The sequence below is a fragment of the Thalassophryne amazonica genome, chromosome 17, assembly GCF_902500255.1.
Source record: "Thalassophryne amazonica chromosome 17, fThaAma1.1, whole genome shotgun sequence".
Classification (NCBI taxonomy): Eukaryota; Metazoa; Chordata; class Actinopteri; order Batrachoidiformes; family Batrachoididae; genus Thalassophryne; species Thalassophryne amazonica.
The window spans coordinates 65,329,857-65,348,721 of record NC_047119.1 but is presented as its reverse complement, the minus strand read 5'-3'; the positions used below and the strand labels follow the sequence as shown (position 1 = coordinate 65,348,721).

Below are 18,865 nucleotides of genomic sequence, written 5' to 3'. Positions count from 1 at the left end.
TTAATGTTAACCATTTGGTCTGTAATTGATTACTGGCATAACTGTTGTAGTTTTAGTCATTGTTTGACTAATACAGCTGCAGTTAGTGGTTGTCCAGCTCACTGAAAGGTGCATGTTGAGTTTTAGTAGAGCTGCTTCAATCCAACTTTTTGATTTTTATTGCAAACCTCATAATGTGATCTTACTTACTAAGCAATTCCTGTAAGTGATTTGACAGATATTGATTAGGAATCACCGGATGCATTAGTACCAAACCGAGAAAGCAACCCAAACAGCAAACATTGTAACCTTTGAATATTATTATCTGGCCTCATTGTCTGGTGTTGGAGGTGCCACAGTGTCCACAGGGGAAAATAATTTCATCCTCATGGTAAGTGATTCTCTACTCACTCTCTGGTCCCAAATGCAAAACCAGTGATTGATTTTGGTCAGTGCTCTGTGGTTCCAGACCGGATCAGTCTGTCACCGCCAATGGAGTTTTTGTTTGAATGCACACCAACATTATAGAATCACAGAAACTTAATATAAATTCATAAATGCTTTACAATTCTGCTTTTACTTGAGTTCTAATCAAGGATAAGCAATTTATCCATATTAACACTAAGAAGAAGTAAGTCTGATATACGCCCATCAACAATCGTGATTTTGTAGCATGAAGTGGATCAGAGTCCATCCCTCCTCCTGGGTGAGATGCCAGTCCATCACAGGTTATCTCAACCGTCAAAAGTGGTACCCAGTTACAGTTGGGCTGACTGGGACGAAGCAGGTGACATATATTGTATAAGGACCCAGACAGATAAGGTGATCTAGAATCAAACTCAGGTTTACTCTACAGTTCAACTGTTACCACACTGAGCTGCCTGTAATGACTATACCAGTCTTGCTTCATTACCTTCCTGCACAAGTTACACAAGAATTTACGGTTTTGCTTATATATAAAATAGCAAATGGTAATGCTCTTCCTAACTAGCAAGTGCCGTTCCATTCTCTACATTTTCAACTTTGGTATCATTTTTATCCCAAGAAGAAAAATCAAATCAAATCAATTTTATTTATATAGCGCCAAATCACAACAAACAGTCGCCCCAAGGCGCTTTATATTGTAAGGCAAAAGCCATACAATAATTACAGAAAAACCCCAACGGTCAAAACGACCCCCTGTGAGCAAGCACTTGGCGACAGTGGGAAGGAAAACTCCCTTTTAACAGGAAGAAACCTCCAGCAGAACCAGGCTCAGGGAGGGGCAGTCTTCTGCTGGGACTGATTGGGGCTGAGGGGAGAGAATCAGGAAAAAGACATGCTGTGGAAGAGAGCAGAGATCAATCACCAATGATTAAAAGCAGAGTGGTGCATACAGAGCAAAAAGAGGTGAATAAAAAAAAAACACTGGGTGCATCATGGGAAACCCCCCAGCAGTCTAAGTCTATAGCAGCATAACTAAGGGATGTGTTATGTGTTGGACGCAGCTCGGAGAACCGACCAGCATTTGAAGGACCCAGTATGAAATAAGCAGAGCACGGTACAAAGGTTAACTGAATTTAATACATAACAGTGATACAAAAAATAACAAAAGAATGTGCGGTCTGGCGTGGTGCGCTCCCAGCAGCGCTAACGGTCCGGAGCCAGAAGCTGTTCGGACCCAAGGACCCCGCCGACACCCCCCAGGTGGCCGCAACAAACCGAGTCTGTGAAAGAAGGAACCATTATGTGAGTCCACACTCTACACACAGAGAGAACACTTAAAGGTGTACAAACAGCAAACACTTCCTGGCTTGATTACTAATCAGCCTCCCAACCTGCAGGCATGGAACATCCAGTTCACAAAACTCCACTGCAGTGGAAGCCGATACATGACTAACATACAGCTCAATATAAAAAGGTGTGAGGGACACCACATTTACTGACTGTATAAATGTTAGTCACAAAATCTAACGTACCTCAGGAAGTGTGCTGACGAGCGTGAGACCTCACCCCCTCCTCTTTCACAGACCGTGCATCAAACCCTGGACGTTCTCTGCATCCACTGATGATGAGATGGCTCCTGAGAGGACGATCTCACCCGTCTGGTCACAAGGTCGAGTCTCTGGCAAATACACACTGTATACTCCAGTCTTAAATGCCACCATGTTCCAATCCATATAGATGCACCTCAGCTGTGAGTCCTGACGAGCCGCAGGTGATCAGGGTGAGGTCCTGATAACCTCAGCAACACAGCCACTCAGTCCCAAATGCAAGCCACCTGGAAGGAAAAACAAAAGACAGAAACAAAAAGGCAGCCAGGCCCCCCAGCCATACAACAGGATGGTTCAGGGTCACCTGATCCAACCCTAACTATAAGCTTTTTCAAAAAGGAAAGTTTAAGCTTACTCTTAAAAGTAGAGAGGGTGTCTGTCTCCCTGATCTGAATTGGGAGCTGGTTCCACGGGAGAGGAGCCTGAAAGCTGAAGGCTCTGCCTCCCATTCTACCCTTGCAAACCCTAGGAACTACAAGTAAGCCTGCAGGCTGAGAGCGAAGCGCTCTATTGGGGTGATATGGTACTATGAGGTCCCTAAGATAAGATGGGACCTGATTATTCAAAACCTTATAAGTAAGAAGAAGAATTTTAAATTCTATTCTGGAATTAACAGGGAGACAATGAAGAGAAGCCAATATGGGTGAAATATGCTCTCTCCTTCTAGTCCCCGTTAGTACTCTAGCTGCAGCATTTTGAATTAACTGAAGGCTTTTCAGGGAACTTTTAGGACAACCTGATAATAATGAATTACAATAGTCCAGCCTAGAAGAAATAAATGCATGAATTAGCTTTTCAGCATCACAAGGCCTTTCTAATTTTAGAGATATTGCGCAAATGCAAAAAAGCAGTCCTACATATTTGCTTAATATGCGCATTGAAGGACATATCCTGATCAAAAATGACTCCAAGATTTCTCACAGTATTACTGGAGGGCAGGGTAATGCCATCCTTGAGTAAGGATCTGGTTAGACACCATGTTTCTAAGATTTGTGGGGCCAAGTACAATAACTTCAGTTTTATCTGAATTTAAAAGCAGGAAATTAGAGGTCGTCCATGTCTTTATGTCTGAAAGACATTCCTGCAGTTTAACTAATTGGTGTGTGTCCTCTGGCTTCATGGATAGATAAAGCTGGGTATCATCTGCGTAACAATGAAAATTTAATCAATCAATTAATCAATTTTTTTATATAGCGCCAAATCACAACAAACAGTTGCCCCAAGGCGCTTTATATTGTAAGGCAAGGCCATACAATAATTATGTAAAACCCCAACGGTCAAAACGACCCCCTGTGAGCAAGCACTTGGCTACAGTGGGAAGGAAAAACTCCCTTTTAACAGGAAGAAACCTCCAGCAGAACCAGGCTCAGGGAGGGGCAGTCTTCTGCTGGGACTGGTTGGGGCTGAGGGAGAAAATTTAAGCAATGCTTTCTAATAATACTGCCTAAGGGAAGCATGTATAAAGTGAATAAAATTGGTCCTAGCACAGAACCTTATGGAACTCCATAATTAACCTTAGTCTGTGAAGAAGATTCCCCATTTACATGAACAAACTGTAATCTATTAGATAAATATGATTCAAACCACCGCAGCGCAGTGCCTTTAATACCTATGGCATGCTCTAATCTCTGTAATAAAATTTTATGGTCAACAGTATCAAAAGCTGCACTGAGGTCTAACAGGACGAGCACAGAGATGAGTCCACTGTCAGAGACCATAAGAAGATCATTTGTAACCTTCACTAATGCTGTTTCTGTACTATGATGAATTCTGAAACCTGACTGAAACTCTTCAAATAGACCATTCCTCTGCAGATGATCAGTTAGCTGTTTTACAACTACCCTTTCAAGAATTTTTGAGAGAAAAGGAAGGTTGGAGATTGGCCTATAATTAGCTAAGATAGCTGGGTCAAGTGATGGCTTTTTAAGTAATGGTTTAATTACTGCCACCTTAAAAGCCTGTGGTACATAGCCAACTAATAAAGATAGATTGATCATATAAGCATTAATTAATGGTAGGGCTTCCTTGAGCAGCCTGGTAGGAATGGGATCTAACAGACATGTTGATGGTTTGGAGGAAGTGACTAATGAAAGTAACTCAGACAGAACAATCGGAGAGAAAGAGTCTAAGCAAATACCAGCATTACTGAAAGCAGTCAAACATAAAGATATGTCTTTGGGATGGTTATGAATAATTTTTTCTCTAATAGTTAAAATTTTTCTAATAGTTAAAATAGTTAAAAAGAAGTCAGCAGGTTACTGGGCTTCCTCAAACTGCGTTTCTTTTTCGGGAACAACCAGAAATACCTGATCGTTAGAATGCATAATGCAAAAGATAACAATAAAAAATAAATAAATAAATAGAGTGCTCATATTTTATTAGTCAGAGAAGGAAATGTTTGAAAAAGACTGTAAATACTGGCCATGGGTGCTATTGGGTTTTTTTGTTAGAAAACAGTGGTTACTGTCATCATCTTTGAATGTACTATTGTGTAATATTCTGCTTAAGCAAGGTGAAGAAACCGGGCGGTGGTGGTGGTGGTGATGCTCTGGGTCCGTAATGGTGAGATTGTTCTCCTGACGTCGATCTCACACGTCTGCTCACAAGGTCGAGTCTCTGGTCCGAACTGCTGTGGCTCCGGACCGTTCGCGCTGCTGAGAACGCGCCGTGTTTCCACCTCACCAGACCGCGGACTTTTTGGGTTGTTTATCACTCCACTCACTATTATGTTTATTAAATTCTTTTACCTTTTGAACCGTGCTCTGCTTATTTTATGCTGGGTCCTGTCAAACGCTGGGTCGGTGCTCCGACCGCGTCCGACACATAACACTGGGGCTGTTTTGCTGCCAGTGTTACTGGTGCATTGCACAAAGTGCATGGACTAATGAAGGAGAACTACCTCCAAATTCTTCAGTGTCACCTCAAATCAACAGCTAGACAGTTGAAACTTGGCCACAATTGTGTGTTCCAACAGGACAATGATCCCTCAACTCAACATTTATTTCTAAAGCACATTTAAAACAACAGCAGTTGACCAAAGTGCTGTACAATAAAAATGGGCAGCAGGTTATGCCCAATAATAAGTAAACAAATGAATAAGTTACAGGCAATAAAAAGTAGAATAGAAATAGACTAGAAAACAGAGATGCATTTGCTCATTTGGGAAATGGCAAAGAAAAGAACGTCAGTCAGACGTTAAGGCTCTGGTTGGGGTGTAACGGAGCAGAAGCTCAGAGAGGTACACAGGGGCCAGGCTATTGAGGGCTTTAAAAACAATTAAAAGAAGTTTAAAAATCAACACATTATCAGACCGGGGGCCAGTGGAGGGAGGCCAAAACTGGTATGATATAGTCACACTTTTTCTTGCCCAAGAGAAGACGAGCAGCAGCATTCTGAATGAGCTGAAGACGGTTGAGAAAGGTCTGATCCAATCCGACATATAGGGAGTTGCAATAGTCTAGCCTACTTCTAACGAAGGCGTGGATAACCTTCTCATAATCGATCATAGACAAATAGGGCTTGGTCTTGGCTAAAAGGCAGAGTTGTAAAAAACTTGCTTAGCAAATTTAAAATGGTTGTCAAAAATCACCCCAAAGTTCCTCACACAGAACTAAATGTTGGAACTCAAGGGGCCCAGGATATCAGCAGAGCAGGCTGTGGAAATGTTGCCCCCAAACAGGATATCTCTGTCTTGGATTGATTAAGATTTAGTAGATTAGTGCTCATCCATGATTTAGCCTCACTCAAACAATCCAGTAATGCTGCATTGGGTCACTGACTTAAGACCTTAGTGGCAGGTAAATGTGCAACAAACATTTAAACAAACATCCCAAACAAACATCTAAACTGGTTGTGGGTTGGATAAAGCAAGATAACATTAAGCTTCTGAAATGGCCTTCCCAAAGCTCTGACCTCAACCCAACTGAAAATTTGTGTAATTCAATTAAACTGTGCCTGGAAACCAACCAGAATAATACCAGAAGCTCATTGATGATGACCAAACGTTTCTGGTCAAGGTACAGCTTGAATGTATACATTTGAGCCTGTATGTATAGGTTTGACACTGTGCGGATTACAGAAGATCCAAAATGCCAACCCAACAGTAAAAGGGGTACCTGACTAATAGTTGAAGAAGATGGACACCCTACCTCTGTGTCCCAGCACAAGTGTAAATCCAACTGAAGAAAAAAAAAAAAAAGAGTATGGCACTCACCATACGTGGTGAACAGATAAAAAAAAAAAACAAAAAAAAAAAATGTCACTCTCCAGATACTTATTGACATGCCTGCATATAACAAAGATATCCAACCATAGGTTAGGTCACTGGTTAGTGTCAAAGTCTCACAACCATACAGTAAGAGAGGCAGCATCAGGATCCAGAAGCCTTGGACCTTCATTCTCCTACAAAGATATCGACATCACCAAACACCTATGTCTAGTGTAGTGCAGCAGATAACTGAAACAATCATGCAAATGGTGATACAAGCACTAAAGTTGGTACAAATACTCTTTAGATATTACTCTTTTGAACAAACTGACTGGCCACTTGAATTTTCAATAAGCGGCCAGGTAGGGATCAATTGAATAATTACACAGGGGTCAAAATTAAAAATGCTCAAATCATTTTGAAACCTGCACCACATTATTTGTCTGATCGTAAAGATTCCAAAAAGGTATAGTTTGGACTATCTATGACTGACTGATCAGGAGTTATGGGGTAAAAACAGCAAAAATGCTGATAAAGGTCAGTTTCAGTTTGTACAGGGGTCAAAAGTTAAAGTTCCTTCAATTTTGGCAAAAAGTGATGCAAATTATTGGTTGAGCTAATAGGATTAATAAATGGAATAGTTTTGATTGTGTTGAATGTTTGGTCTCCAAAGTAAAGGTCAAACAAGGTCAACGTCCATTGGATTCTTTGACATGTGACTTATGTTACCCCGTAACATGATAACTAAGCATGATACATGGTCCAGACTATTCCTTTTTAAAACCCTGTTAACTCAACTAATAATATGCATCATATTTTACCAAAATTGGAGCAACTTTAACTTTTGACCCCAGTACAAACTGAAACTGACCTTTGTCACCATTTTTGCTGTTTTTACCCCATAACTCCAGAACATTCAGTCATAGATAGTCCAAACTATACCTTCTTGGAATCTTTACGATCAGACAAATAATGTGGTGTAGTTTTCAAAATGATTTGAGCATTTATAATTTTGACCCCTGTGTAATTCTTCAATTGACCCCTACCTGGCCACCTATTGAAAATTCAAGTGGCCAGTCGGTTTGTTCAAAAGAGTAATATCTAAGGAGTATTTGTGCCAATTTTGGTGCTTGTATCACCATTTGCATGATTTTGCTCTAAATATTCTCTTAGCTGCTGCACTAGTGACCTCATGATGCCATAAGTTCTTCCCAAGCACCCTAGTATATTGAAAAATTATAGGCCGATATCAAATCTATCATTTTGCTCTAAAATTCTGGAAAAGGTGGTTACACAGCAGCTCGTAGTCCACGTTACTGAGAATAATCTTTTTGAGCCACTGCAGTCTGCTTTAGAAAATATCATTCCAGAGACAGCTCTCACTAAAGTGGTGAATGGTCTTCTGCTTGCAATGGATTCGGACACAACTATGATTCTGGTGCTGTTAGATCTTGGTGCTGTGTTTGATACCGTGGATCATCATATTCTACTTGATAGGCTGGAGAATCATTTTGGGATTACTGGGAATGCCGTTGCATGGTTGACGTCATACCAGTCTGGTCATTCTCACTGTGTTTTGTACAATAACACTATCCCTGACTTTAGTGACATGAAATTTGGGGTTCCACAGGATCTGTCTTCAGCCCCTGCATTTCTCCCTTTATATAGCCCCCTTGGGCACATATTGTGGCGTTTTGGGATTACCTTTCATTGCTATGCTGATGATACTCAGTTATACATGCCGATAACTGCTGGTAATCTTATCCACATAAAATAGAAGATTGTCTTGCATCAGTGAAAAGCTGGATGTCTAGCAATTTCCTACTTTTAAACTCTGACAAGACTGAAATTATGGTTCTTGGTCCAATGAGACATAGGCATCAATTTGAACAGCTAACGCTTAGCCTGTGGCTAAGGGGATCTCTTGATCCCATCTCAAATGCCGATGACCCAGAGACATATTTGTCACTGTGTGATAAGTGAATGTTCAACACTTTCACCATATACATATAGACCTTTGATAGCTGAGTCCAGGAAGTCACTGAACCTTGGATCTTGGTCTTGATCCAGGACAATCACAAACCCAGACACTATCACTTCTCAGTCAGCTTCTTATGTGCTGCAATAAGGCCACCAATTGATTCCACAAAGATCAGAGCATCATCCACAAAATAAATGTCAGTCAACTTTTTCTCATCGAAAAAGGCACTGAAGTTGCAGGAGTCCACAACCCATCTGTGCATGAACTAAACATAGTAGGATCCAGAACACATCCCTGATGAACTTCAGAATTCACTAGAAAGCCAAAGTATCTGAGAATAGGTCAGCTATGATGTTCAGCAACTGAGGATCCCATGAAATAGGATTAAATCGCAAAAACCTATTGTGACATATTTTTCCTCAAAGACAATGAATGAATTTATTTATTCAGCACACAGATCAACAATAACAAAAACTCATAAAAAGATCAACTTAACAGCATTAAGCATCAGTCCACATCAGCCATACTGTTATACATCAGCACAGTACTATCAGGTCTGGATGATGGGTTTGGCTGGATGCAAATGCAGGACTCAGACAACAAGCTCTGTAAGTAAAAGCAGTTTACTGTAACAGTAAACAGGGTACACAGCAAGGCAGTCCAACAAGAGTAACAATATCAGAATCATCAGGCAAAAGGCATGGTCGAGGATACAGGGAGGTAATTGTAACACACGTGAGGCAGGTAGGTCGAGACTATATAAGACAGAGCTGAAGAGAAGACACAAGGCGCATCAATCTGGCGAAGGAGTGAGGCAAACTGAGGAGCTTATAAACACCCAGGTGATGAGGTGCAGATTGAGAGCAGGTGTGCAAGGAATGCTCCAGAAAGAGGGTGTGACTAAAGAGAGGGAAACGCCCACCACCAAGAGTCAGCAGAGACAGACAAGAGAGAAAGGGACAGACAGACCCAAGCAGGAAAAACCCCAGCAAGAGACTAAACATAACAGAAAGTAACAGAACAATCAAACCAAAACAAAGAAAACAGCAAACAAAACCCAAATCCTGACAAGTACAAGTTCATTTATTTGTAGATGTACTGCTCTCTGCATCACAGCACTAACACAGCTGCAGAAGATCTCTCAGTCATGTTTTCTTATAAATTGCAGGATACCACCTTCAATTATTTATTAGTACTAGTACAGGGGAGAGATATTTTTGTGCTTCAGAATTGAGCCAAACCTGGTACATATACTTTGACATATGGGGAGTGACATAAGCTACTGAACACTTTAGTAGTAGTACTAACAGTAGTTGTTAAAGGGAGAGACACTTTTATGCTGCAGAATTAAGGAACACTTGGCACACAAATACTTTGACATATGGGGAGTGACACTGGCTATTGAGCATTTTAGCAGCAGTAGTAGTAATAGTAGTAGAAGTAGTAGTAGTAACTGTTGTTAAAGGGAGAGACGCTTCTCTGCTGTATCATCATTCACAAGTGTGCTAAAAGGTTGGTGTCATACTTTTCTGTTCTCTTCTTTTCCTTTGAACGTTTTATCTCTTCATTTTTTTTAAGTAACAGCAGCATAGTAGTAGTAGCAGTGACAGCAACGATCTCTTCTTGACGCAACTTTAGTCACACCCTAACAGTTCTCTGGTATTCTGAATAGGTGGGAGGTAATAACTTTGTTGGGAAAGATGAGGATTCATTTCATTCCCTGAATCAAACCTGCCCCAAGGCAGGTAATCAGCTAGTTTATTTATATTTGGGGTATTTAAGAATAAGAAGAAGAACTTTATTAACCCGAAGGAAATTGTTTTGCCAGCGTATCGGAACAGTAACAGTAAACATTGCTTCTTTTCTTTTTTTTTTACAGTGAGAACAGTGAGTACATGTTTATGCAAAATGACTGAAGACACTTGCACAAGATGTTGACAGTATTGCACATAGCTCTGAGTAACTGAAAACTCTGATTGTTATGGATTCATTCTGCAGAACGGGGAGGAGTTATACAGTCTGATTGCCGCTGGCAGGAAAGACCTCCTGTGGTGTTCTGTGGTGCACCTTGATGGCCTCAGTCTTCTGCTGAAAGTGCTTTGACAGGAGTGTGGAGGGGGTGGGAGGTATGTATGTATGTGAGAAGTAAGTCCTATATAGGCTCTGAGGCCCACTGGTGTTGATCCCTGAAGAGGATGAGAGTCTGCAACTCCCCCTGGCTGGGACCATCAATTTCTATTTAATCCACTAGATGGTGGATGCAGCCCGTGAGCTGATGCCAGGCAGCCACCATCTTGCTTAGCGTTATTATGCATCGTCAGGCATTAGATTAAATAGAAATCGATGATCTGCTGTGCAGCGTTTGGGTGCAGCAACAAGCTGATTATATGTAATATTAATGATGTGGGAAAATTGCTAAAATTGCTGAATAAAAGTTAGAAAATGACTGTTGTATACTAACGAAGTAAAAATACTTCATTACTGTACTTAAGTACGTTTTGGGAGACTATGTACTTTACTTGAGTTTTTTAAATTCAGCTTACTTTCACTTTTACTTCACTACATTTCCGACCTTAATTGCATACTTCTACTCTGATACATTTTCTATGCGCCATGCCGTTACTCGTTACAAAAAAAAACACACACGTAAAAAGTCATGTTTTCACCCAGAGACACCACTGATTACTAGTGAGTGCAACGAAGTCAGGCCGATTTGTCATGAGTCATGTCCGATAGGCTTTTTTGCATTTGTGCACTTGGGGGGTTTTCAGGAAAATGATCATTTCTCTACATTGATTACAGACCTGCAGCAGGTCTGTTTGAACCTTGAACCAATCGAAGCAGTGATTCACAGGTCGAAGCAGTGCTTCGATCTACGATTCATGGATTTTATTTCGTTTTATCATACTTTTTTCCCGCTAAAACCCTGAAGAGCATATGTCTGTGAGTAATATTTAATATTTTTATGTTAAACCGACCTGTTATAGTCTTCTGAAATAGTTGATAGATGTATTTTATAACTTAAAAACGGGACCAATGCTAACGCATTAGCGTGTCTATGGCGTTTTCAATGTTAAAGTTAGCATTAAGCTGTTCATATCAGCACGTTTGTGTTGATTTGTGTTCGTTGTCGTAACAGAGTCAAATTGTAATTTTTTAAATTTAATTTTATTCATATATTATAGCAACAACAATAATAGTCTACATAATAGACAATAATAGTCAATAATAATAGACTAATAATGTTACAATACAATTTTAGAGAAAGAGACAAAAAGAACCTAATGAAACAAAACACAACAGAAAAGATAAAACCATGTAACAATGAAAATAAATAAATACATATAGAAATAAATGTTTCCTCTGGACACCTAGTGAGTAGCCTACTCTCGTTTAGGTTTTGAAACCTTGTTTCTGAAGTGTTTTTGTGTGATGTGCACAATTTTCAGTATTTTGACTAATACTACCAGTCATTTACAAGCCTAGATAAACTTTTATAAAAAAAAAAAAAAAAAATCTGTCTGTTTTTGATTATTAACATTTACTTGTACTTTTACTTTCAGTACTTGAGTACATTTAGTTGTACATTACTTGTCATACTTAAGTACAATAAATACTAGATACTTTAAGACTTTCAATCGGTTACTTGAACTTCTACCAAAGTCATTTTTTAATGGGTATCTGTACTTTTACTTAAGTGTGATTTTCCGGTACTTTATACAACACTGGAAAATGATTTAATTTTTTTGTATCGATCTGTATTCTGTAAAGACTGAATGCGTTCTTGTGATAAATATCTCACCATTCGTTTTGCGATTCAATTAGAAGTCTCAATTCATCCCTTTTTAATTAGCCTCTGGGTTTTTTTTTAACATCAGGTTTTCCATCCTGAGATTTTCTGATAGAGAAAATTCATAGAATGGAAATGTTTTTTCTCTCAATTTGGTGGGTCACATGACAGTCACTTTGACATTGTATATTCTACTAATATAAGAATATACATGAATGAGATTAATTTCTCTATAATATAATCTATAGTCCAGTGTAGTGTTTTCAGATTTCTTTCAACTTGGTCCAGAAATTATTGAATAATCTTACTTTCACCCTGGCTAGTGTGGCTGTTCCATTTTATTTTTATTTTTATTATTTGATATTTTCACGGAGAAGCGTTCTGTAAAAGCGGCGCTACAGGTGGGTTCAGAGCTGTCTTTAATATTAATATCTTTAATATGATGCGAGCGTGCTAAGCTCTCACTTTCACCCCTGATTATTTCCCATCTTTAACTTAACTTCATAATGAAATTAATTAAAGATCAGAGTAGTATCTCGTGTCGTGGTAGACATAGTGTGTTTGACAAACTGATGGTATTATTTTCTATCTGGACTGGGACGAACAAATTCATTCAAATCTATTATTTAAATAGTCTGATCATCTTCTGTATTTGTTTTGACAAATATTGGCTGTATAAATGTGGGACTGAGTTTGAATAAATGTAACAGCACAATAATAGCACGGAAAATACAGATTTGTGGTGAAATTCTCTTGAAAACATTGATCACGTCTATCGATTTCTATTTATTCCTGGTTGTCAGACGCTAACCAAGATGGTGGCGCTCTGGCAACAGCCAGCGAATGAGTGGATCGGCCCGAGCCCACGTCTAGTGAGTAAATAAAAATCAATAGATGGGACACTAGTCCATTGCAAGTTACTTGCCAGTACCCATTTAAAGCTGGGTGGACTAAGACAATGCAGGGTGAAGTGTCTTGTCCATGGACACAGACAGGTAGGGTGAATGGGAATTGAACCCAGGTCAACATGTTGGTAGTCCAACTCCTTTTCTACAGAACTATATATAATGATAGAAAAGCAACAATACAATACTTAATTTGTTAAATAAAAAATGAGAAGTTGCATATTTTGGACGCATTTCTGCATGTCTTCTCTGATATGTTTTGCTTGTTTCACTCAGAGGATCTGGCAGCTTGGACGCTGTCGCTATGGCAGCCTGTGAATGATGCATCTTCATTTTGTATTTGAGGTTCAATAGTGTGAACATAAAATGCTGTAACAGTGATAGTAAAACGACTGTGCAAACTTTGTTCTGTCATGTCATGTGACAGAGGGGTCGAGTACGCTGGCTGCAGGGTGGAAGACTGAAGTCAACGCACAAACACGACCTTTGCCCTTTGCTCCTCAACCATGACGTGGGAACCGAAACTAAAGAATTGAGCATCACAATCACACGTCTCAGCGACCATATTTGAACATACAGGAATGTTAACAGTTAGGAGAATTTAGCACTGAGGATATGTTGCCATACGTAACGCGATGCCGCGGCTCCACTCGTTGGACAGTAACCGCTATGAGATAAGCTAACTTAAATGTATGGTTGTAATTCACACAAGGTCGTGGACAATATAAAAGTCATGGAGGTGAGCCGCCAGCAGACAATATTATCATGCCCCCCCCATCCCCCGCTGCCCCCTCCCTGTGGGTGAAGGGGGGGAATCAATTAGCCTCCAGCAGGCTTTGACCTTGAAATGGAGCACAGACTGCAAAGAGGAAGTCTCCTTGTACCACAGACTGCAGTTTTAGTTTGCCGTTCATCATTTATTGATTTTCATTTTTTCATATGACTGAAAATGTGCAGCAGGCTGCAGCTCGTCTTCTGCACGACTTGCTGAGCTACACAGCAGCAAAGCAGAGTCGCCGTTTGTCCGATGTCCATGGTGGTGTGACATGAAATGCTCGTTAATATTTCAGGAGAAGAGAATGACTGTTGGTAATTATACTTTGGTTGGGTGTAAGGCTAACACACACACACACATACACACACACACACACACGCACACACACACACACACACACGCACACTTATCCCAGGCAGCCATTGTTCAGGGGCTGAGTCATTCGTGCTCCAGTCTGCAAGTCACAACGTGCCTGTTTAGAGACAAACTCCAGAAAGCAGCAAACACTTCCTGACACAGAACACACAGCACTTAACATGATTAAAAAAATCAAGAAAATCAGTGTGTGACAATCTCAGGACTCCAGCAACTCGTCACTCATCACTGCTGATTACCAATAAGTCAACCTCACAAAAGCGGACTAACAGTCCTCAGAATGGTCTAAAGGAGGTCCTGTCTGAGGGAAACGTATGTGCGTACTTACAGAGTGTCGGGATGAAGATGTCGTTTAATTCCACTGTTGTCCGCAAGGACGGGGTCTGTTTGGGGACAGTGGGTCGGTCAGAGTTGTATTTCAGCGTCACTGAAGGAGACTGAGGTACATCTGGCCCCCTCGTGGTTTTCTCTTTCACTGTGACCTCAGGACGTCCTGGGGTAGCCGCTATGGCGGTGCTCAAAGGCGTCGCAGATGGAGACGGGTGAGGAGTTGAGATGTTCGGTCCCACCGTAGGGTCCACTGATATGATGAACGGATCTTGTCCGATACGTTTGGGGTCTAAGTGTGTGGGAGGCTCGTACTCAAAGATCTTGTCCACAAAGACCCACTTGAGGCCGGCGGTGCACAGGGCCAGGCTGAGCAGACATGCCAGGATGGGCAGAATGCAGATTTTCTCTGAGTGCAGGCAGCCGATGATCTGCTCCATTTCTATGCACACACAGCATGCTCCAGGCAAGGCCACAATTCCCAAAGCCCCTGGATGATCCCCATCCTCGCCTCCACCTCCCTCTGCATTTCCTTCCGTGCCCTCCTCCCGACTCTCACCACCTGCCACGGTCTCCTCCCGTTTCTCCTCAGGGACGTGTCCAAAATCAACGGCGGAGCCAGTGGGGGAGGCCGGCCCTGTAGAGATGTCCTCCATTCCCTCAGTTACCCTCCCCAACTGCTGGCTGAAGGATCTCTGAACACTGAAAGTATTAACTGAGAGCATCACATGGTGGCTGTCTGCCACCAGTCTGATCGAGCACGTCTTCCATCACAGGATGCAAAATTAAAAAAAAAAAAGCTCTTCAGTGTGAGTTTAACCTTGTGAAACGAGTTCCTCATTCATGCTCACACCAAACGCATTCACAGGGTCTAAAAATAGAATAATCAAATTGGCTGCAAAGCAAAGAGACAATTGTCAGAGCGTTAGATTTATTTTCAGTGCTTTCCATTGTTACATAGTTGGAGGAGAGCTGCAGCTCACTCACCTGAGCACTTGGGCAGAAGAGGCGGTGTCGGAGTGCCGGGCCGGCTGCAGCTGCAGACGCTGTGGTGCTGAGGATGGGACGGACGGGACGGACGGGCACTGCAGTGCCAGGACGGACATGCTGTCTGGTCTGCAGAGCTCTGAGCAACTGAAAGGCTGAATCATCAGGGAGCGGCAGGTGCCCGTCCTCTGCGTGCAGCCAGAGAAACAGATGAGTAAGGGGAATAGAGAGAAGGAGAATCAGAGAGCGAGGGAGGATGGTAAAGGGGTGGGGTTGCAGCAGCACAGAAGGACAGAGGAGACGGGATACTCCCCTTTTTCTTCAGTCACCCCGCCTCTCAACCTTTCCTTTCAGAGTGGTATGCAGCGAGGGCCTGCGTCCTCCTCCCTTTCTTCCTGTATTCCTGATGTTGTGCCAGTGCCGCCTCTGCAGGCGGCTCCCACAAAGCATCCAGCTAAGCAAGTTCCTACATGATCCAATTAGATCCTGTGTCCACGAATCACAGGCCGGTTCACTGCTGGAGCCGGCCCCTCCACCATTGATCAATGCTGCTTCTAAAGGGTGGATTTTTTGTCAACGGGAAGGAAACATGGAGGAGGACATTTGATCCATCCCAAGCAGCCATTGTGTTCCAGGCTTCTCAAGTAACTGCACTCATTAGTGCAAAACAACGACAGGAGTGACAACAGAGACAAAGACACTTCCAGGTATAACAGACTGGTTTTATAACTCAAAATAATATTAATAATGACTTTATTTGTACAGCACAGACAGGTCGACGGATTTCAAAGTGTTTCACATCATCACAGCACAAAAGGATAAACAACACAAAATCAAGATTACAGATCAAAGAAAAAAGGAAACATAAAAATGTGTTAAATTCTAAACTCCAAGTATATGGTTAAATTAAATTAAGACTATACATTGGTTGCTAGTAACAGGACAAAATATATGTCTTTAATTTGAACTGAAATGATTCAATAGAATGTGTCTGACATCAGGTTCATAATAATATTAGTCATTATCATCATCATCATCATTAAAGAGCTGATTAAAAAATGAAATGGACTCATGTTTCTATTGGTATTAATTTATTATTGTCATACATTTTTACTGTGGTTGCAGACAGTATGTTCTGTGTGAGCTGGTCCCAGAAGCTAAGCAGAGTGGTTTCTGGTTTTTACCTGGATGGGGGACTTCTTAGGAAGAGTTGTGCAAGGAAGGGTGTCCTATGTAAAACTTGTGCCAAATTCCAATGTGGATCTACTCTGGATACGCTGTGGTGACCCCAATCAAACAGCAGCAGCCAAAAGACCAACATTCATTCATTCTCTAGACCCGCTTACCCCATTTAAGGGTCACGGGGGGGTACCAGTCTATCGCACGGCCATATACAGACAGACAAACACATCCACACACAAACCTACAGTCAATTTAAAGTTTCCAGCTCACCTAACCTGCATGTCTTTGGATGTGGGAGGAAGCCAGAGCACCCGGAGGGAACTCACACGACCACGGGAGAACATGCAAAATCCATGAAGAAAGGCCCCAAGTGGGAAGTGATCCCACAGGCAGCCTTCATGCTGTGAGGTAACAGTGCTAACCACTAAGCCACCATGCTGCTGAAAGACCAATAAAACATTTTTGTTGTTGTTAGATCATCATAGTGTTTCCAATGCTTTGGGTCAGCAATTCATGCAATTCAAATATGTTGTCATCTCATGTTTGTTTGTTTTTTTGTTTTTTTTGTAAATCTTGCTTATTGTTAAAAATTTAAAATCCTTATGGTACACACCATGGGCTGACAGCTTCTGGCATAAACCCACTGTTATTTTCTCCATTAGTGTCATTTCATAATTTCTTTTGTACAAACTGCATCAAAGAACATCCAGCATACTGTCCAAACTCAGCCACACGGCGTGTGCAGCCAGTACACTCTGAGTGCCAGTCCCAAGCCCAGACAAATGAGTAGGGTTGTGTCAGGAATGGCAGCTGACATAAAATAAGCCAAAACAAATATGCTGAGTACAAATCAAATTTCCATACCAGATCAGTGGAGGCCTGGGTTAACAATGACTGCCACCGGTGTTGTTGCCCAACAGGGTGCCCATGGAAATTGGGCTACTGCTGGACAAAGGCGAAGAAGAGGAGAACATGAGACATGTTCTCCTCCAGGACCTCGAATGTTGGTAGTATGACTGGTAAAGGGAGAGAGCTGGCTGATATGATGGAGAGCAGAAAGGTCGATATACTGTGTGTGCAAGAGACTAAGTGGAAGGGAAGTAAGAGCAGGGGCATCGGCGGTGGGTACAAGTTGTTGTATCACGGTGAGGATAGGAAGAGAAATGGTGTTGGGGTCATTTTAAAGGAAGAGTATGTTAAGAGTGTGTTAGAGTTTAAGCGAGTGTCTAACAGGGTGATGAGTGTAAAGTTGGAAATTGAAGGGGTGATGATGAATATCATCAGTGCATATGCCCCACAGGTAGGTTGCGAGACAAAGGAGAAAGACGATTTATGGAGTGAGTTAGATGAGGTGGTGGAGCATGTGCCCAAGTGTGAAAGAGTGGTGATAGGAGCGGACTTCAATGAGCATGTTGGTGAAGAGCACAGGGAGAAACACAGGGTGACCTATAAGAGTAGAGGAAGGTGCACACAGGCGGACTACATTCTTTGTAGGAGAGACAACCTAAAATAAATTGGAGACTGTAAGGTGGTGGCAGGAGAGAGTGTAGCGAGACAGCATAGGATGGTAGTTTACAGGATGACTTTAGAGGTGAAGAAAAGGACGAGAGTCAGAGCTCAACAAAGGATCAAATGGTGGAAGCTGAAGGAGGAAGACTGTTGTGTGAAATTCAGTGAGAAAATGAGAGAGGCACTGAATGGAAGGGAAGCAGATTTGGACAACTAGAAAAGTACTGCAGATATGGAAAAGGAGACAACTAGGAAGACACTGGGTGTATCATCTGCACAGTGGAAGGAAGACAAGGGGATTTGGTGGTGGAATGAAGATATTCAGGAAAGCATAGGAAAAAGAGGTTGGTGAAAAATAATTGGGATAGTTGGAGAGGTGAAGAAAGTAGACAAGAGTACAAGGACCTGCAGCGTAAGGTGAAAAGAGAAGTGGCAAAAGCTAAAGAAATGGCATATGGTGACCTGTACATGAACCTGAAGAGGAAGAGAAAAGGAAGGAGAAAAGGACTTGTACCGATTGGCCAGAGAAAGAGACAGAGCTGGAAAGGCTCTGCAGCAGGTTAAGATGATGAAGTATACAGATGGTAAAGTGCTGACAAGTGAGGAGAGTGTGTTGAGAAGGAGGTGGGAATATTTTGAGGAGGTGATGAATGAAGAAAATGAGAGAGAGAAAAGGCTGGATGATGTGGAGAGAGTAAATCAGGAAATGCAAGATATTAGCAAGGATAAAGTAAGGGCAGCTATGAAGAAGCTGAAGAGTGGAAAAGCAGTTGGACCAGAAGATGATATTCCAGTGGAACCATGGAAATGTTTAG

General features: G+C 41.6%; 1 protein-coding gene across 2 annotated transcripts in view; it reads right to left on the bottom strand.

Annotated features, from left to right (window-relative positions):
- nrg1 (neuregulin 1) overlaps positions 1-15,771 on the bottom strand; it is a 156,516-nt gene extending 140,745 nt beyond the window's left edge. For both annotated transcript variants that reach the window (XM_034191611.1, XM_034191612.1), the window contains exons 1-2: positions 15,360-15,771; positions 14,374-15,267 (exon numbers count right to left, since the gene is read on the bottom strand). In XM_034191611.1, the coding sequence (XP_034047502.1) occupies positions 14,374-15,097 (724 nt within the window). In that variant the 5' untranslated portion in view covers positions 15,098-15,267; positions 15,360-15,771. The remainder of the gene's footprint in view (positions 1-14,373; positions 15,268-15,359) is intronic.
- Between the last annotated feature and the right edge of the window lie 3,094 nt (positions 15,772-18,865).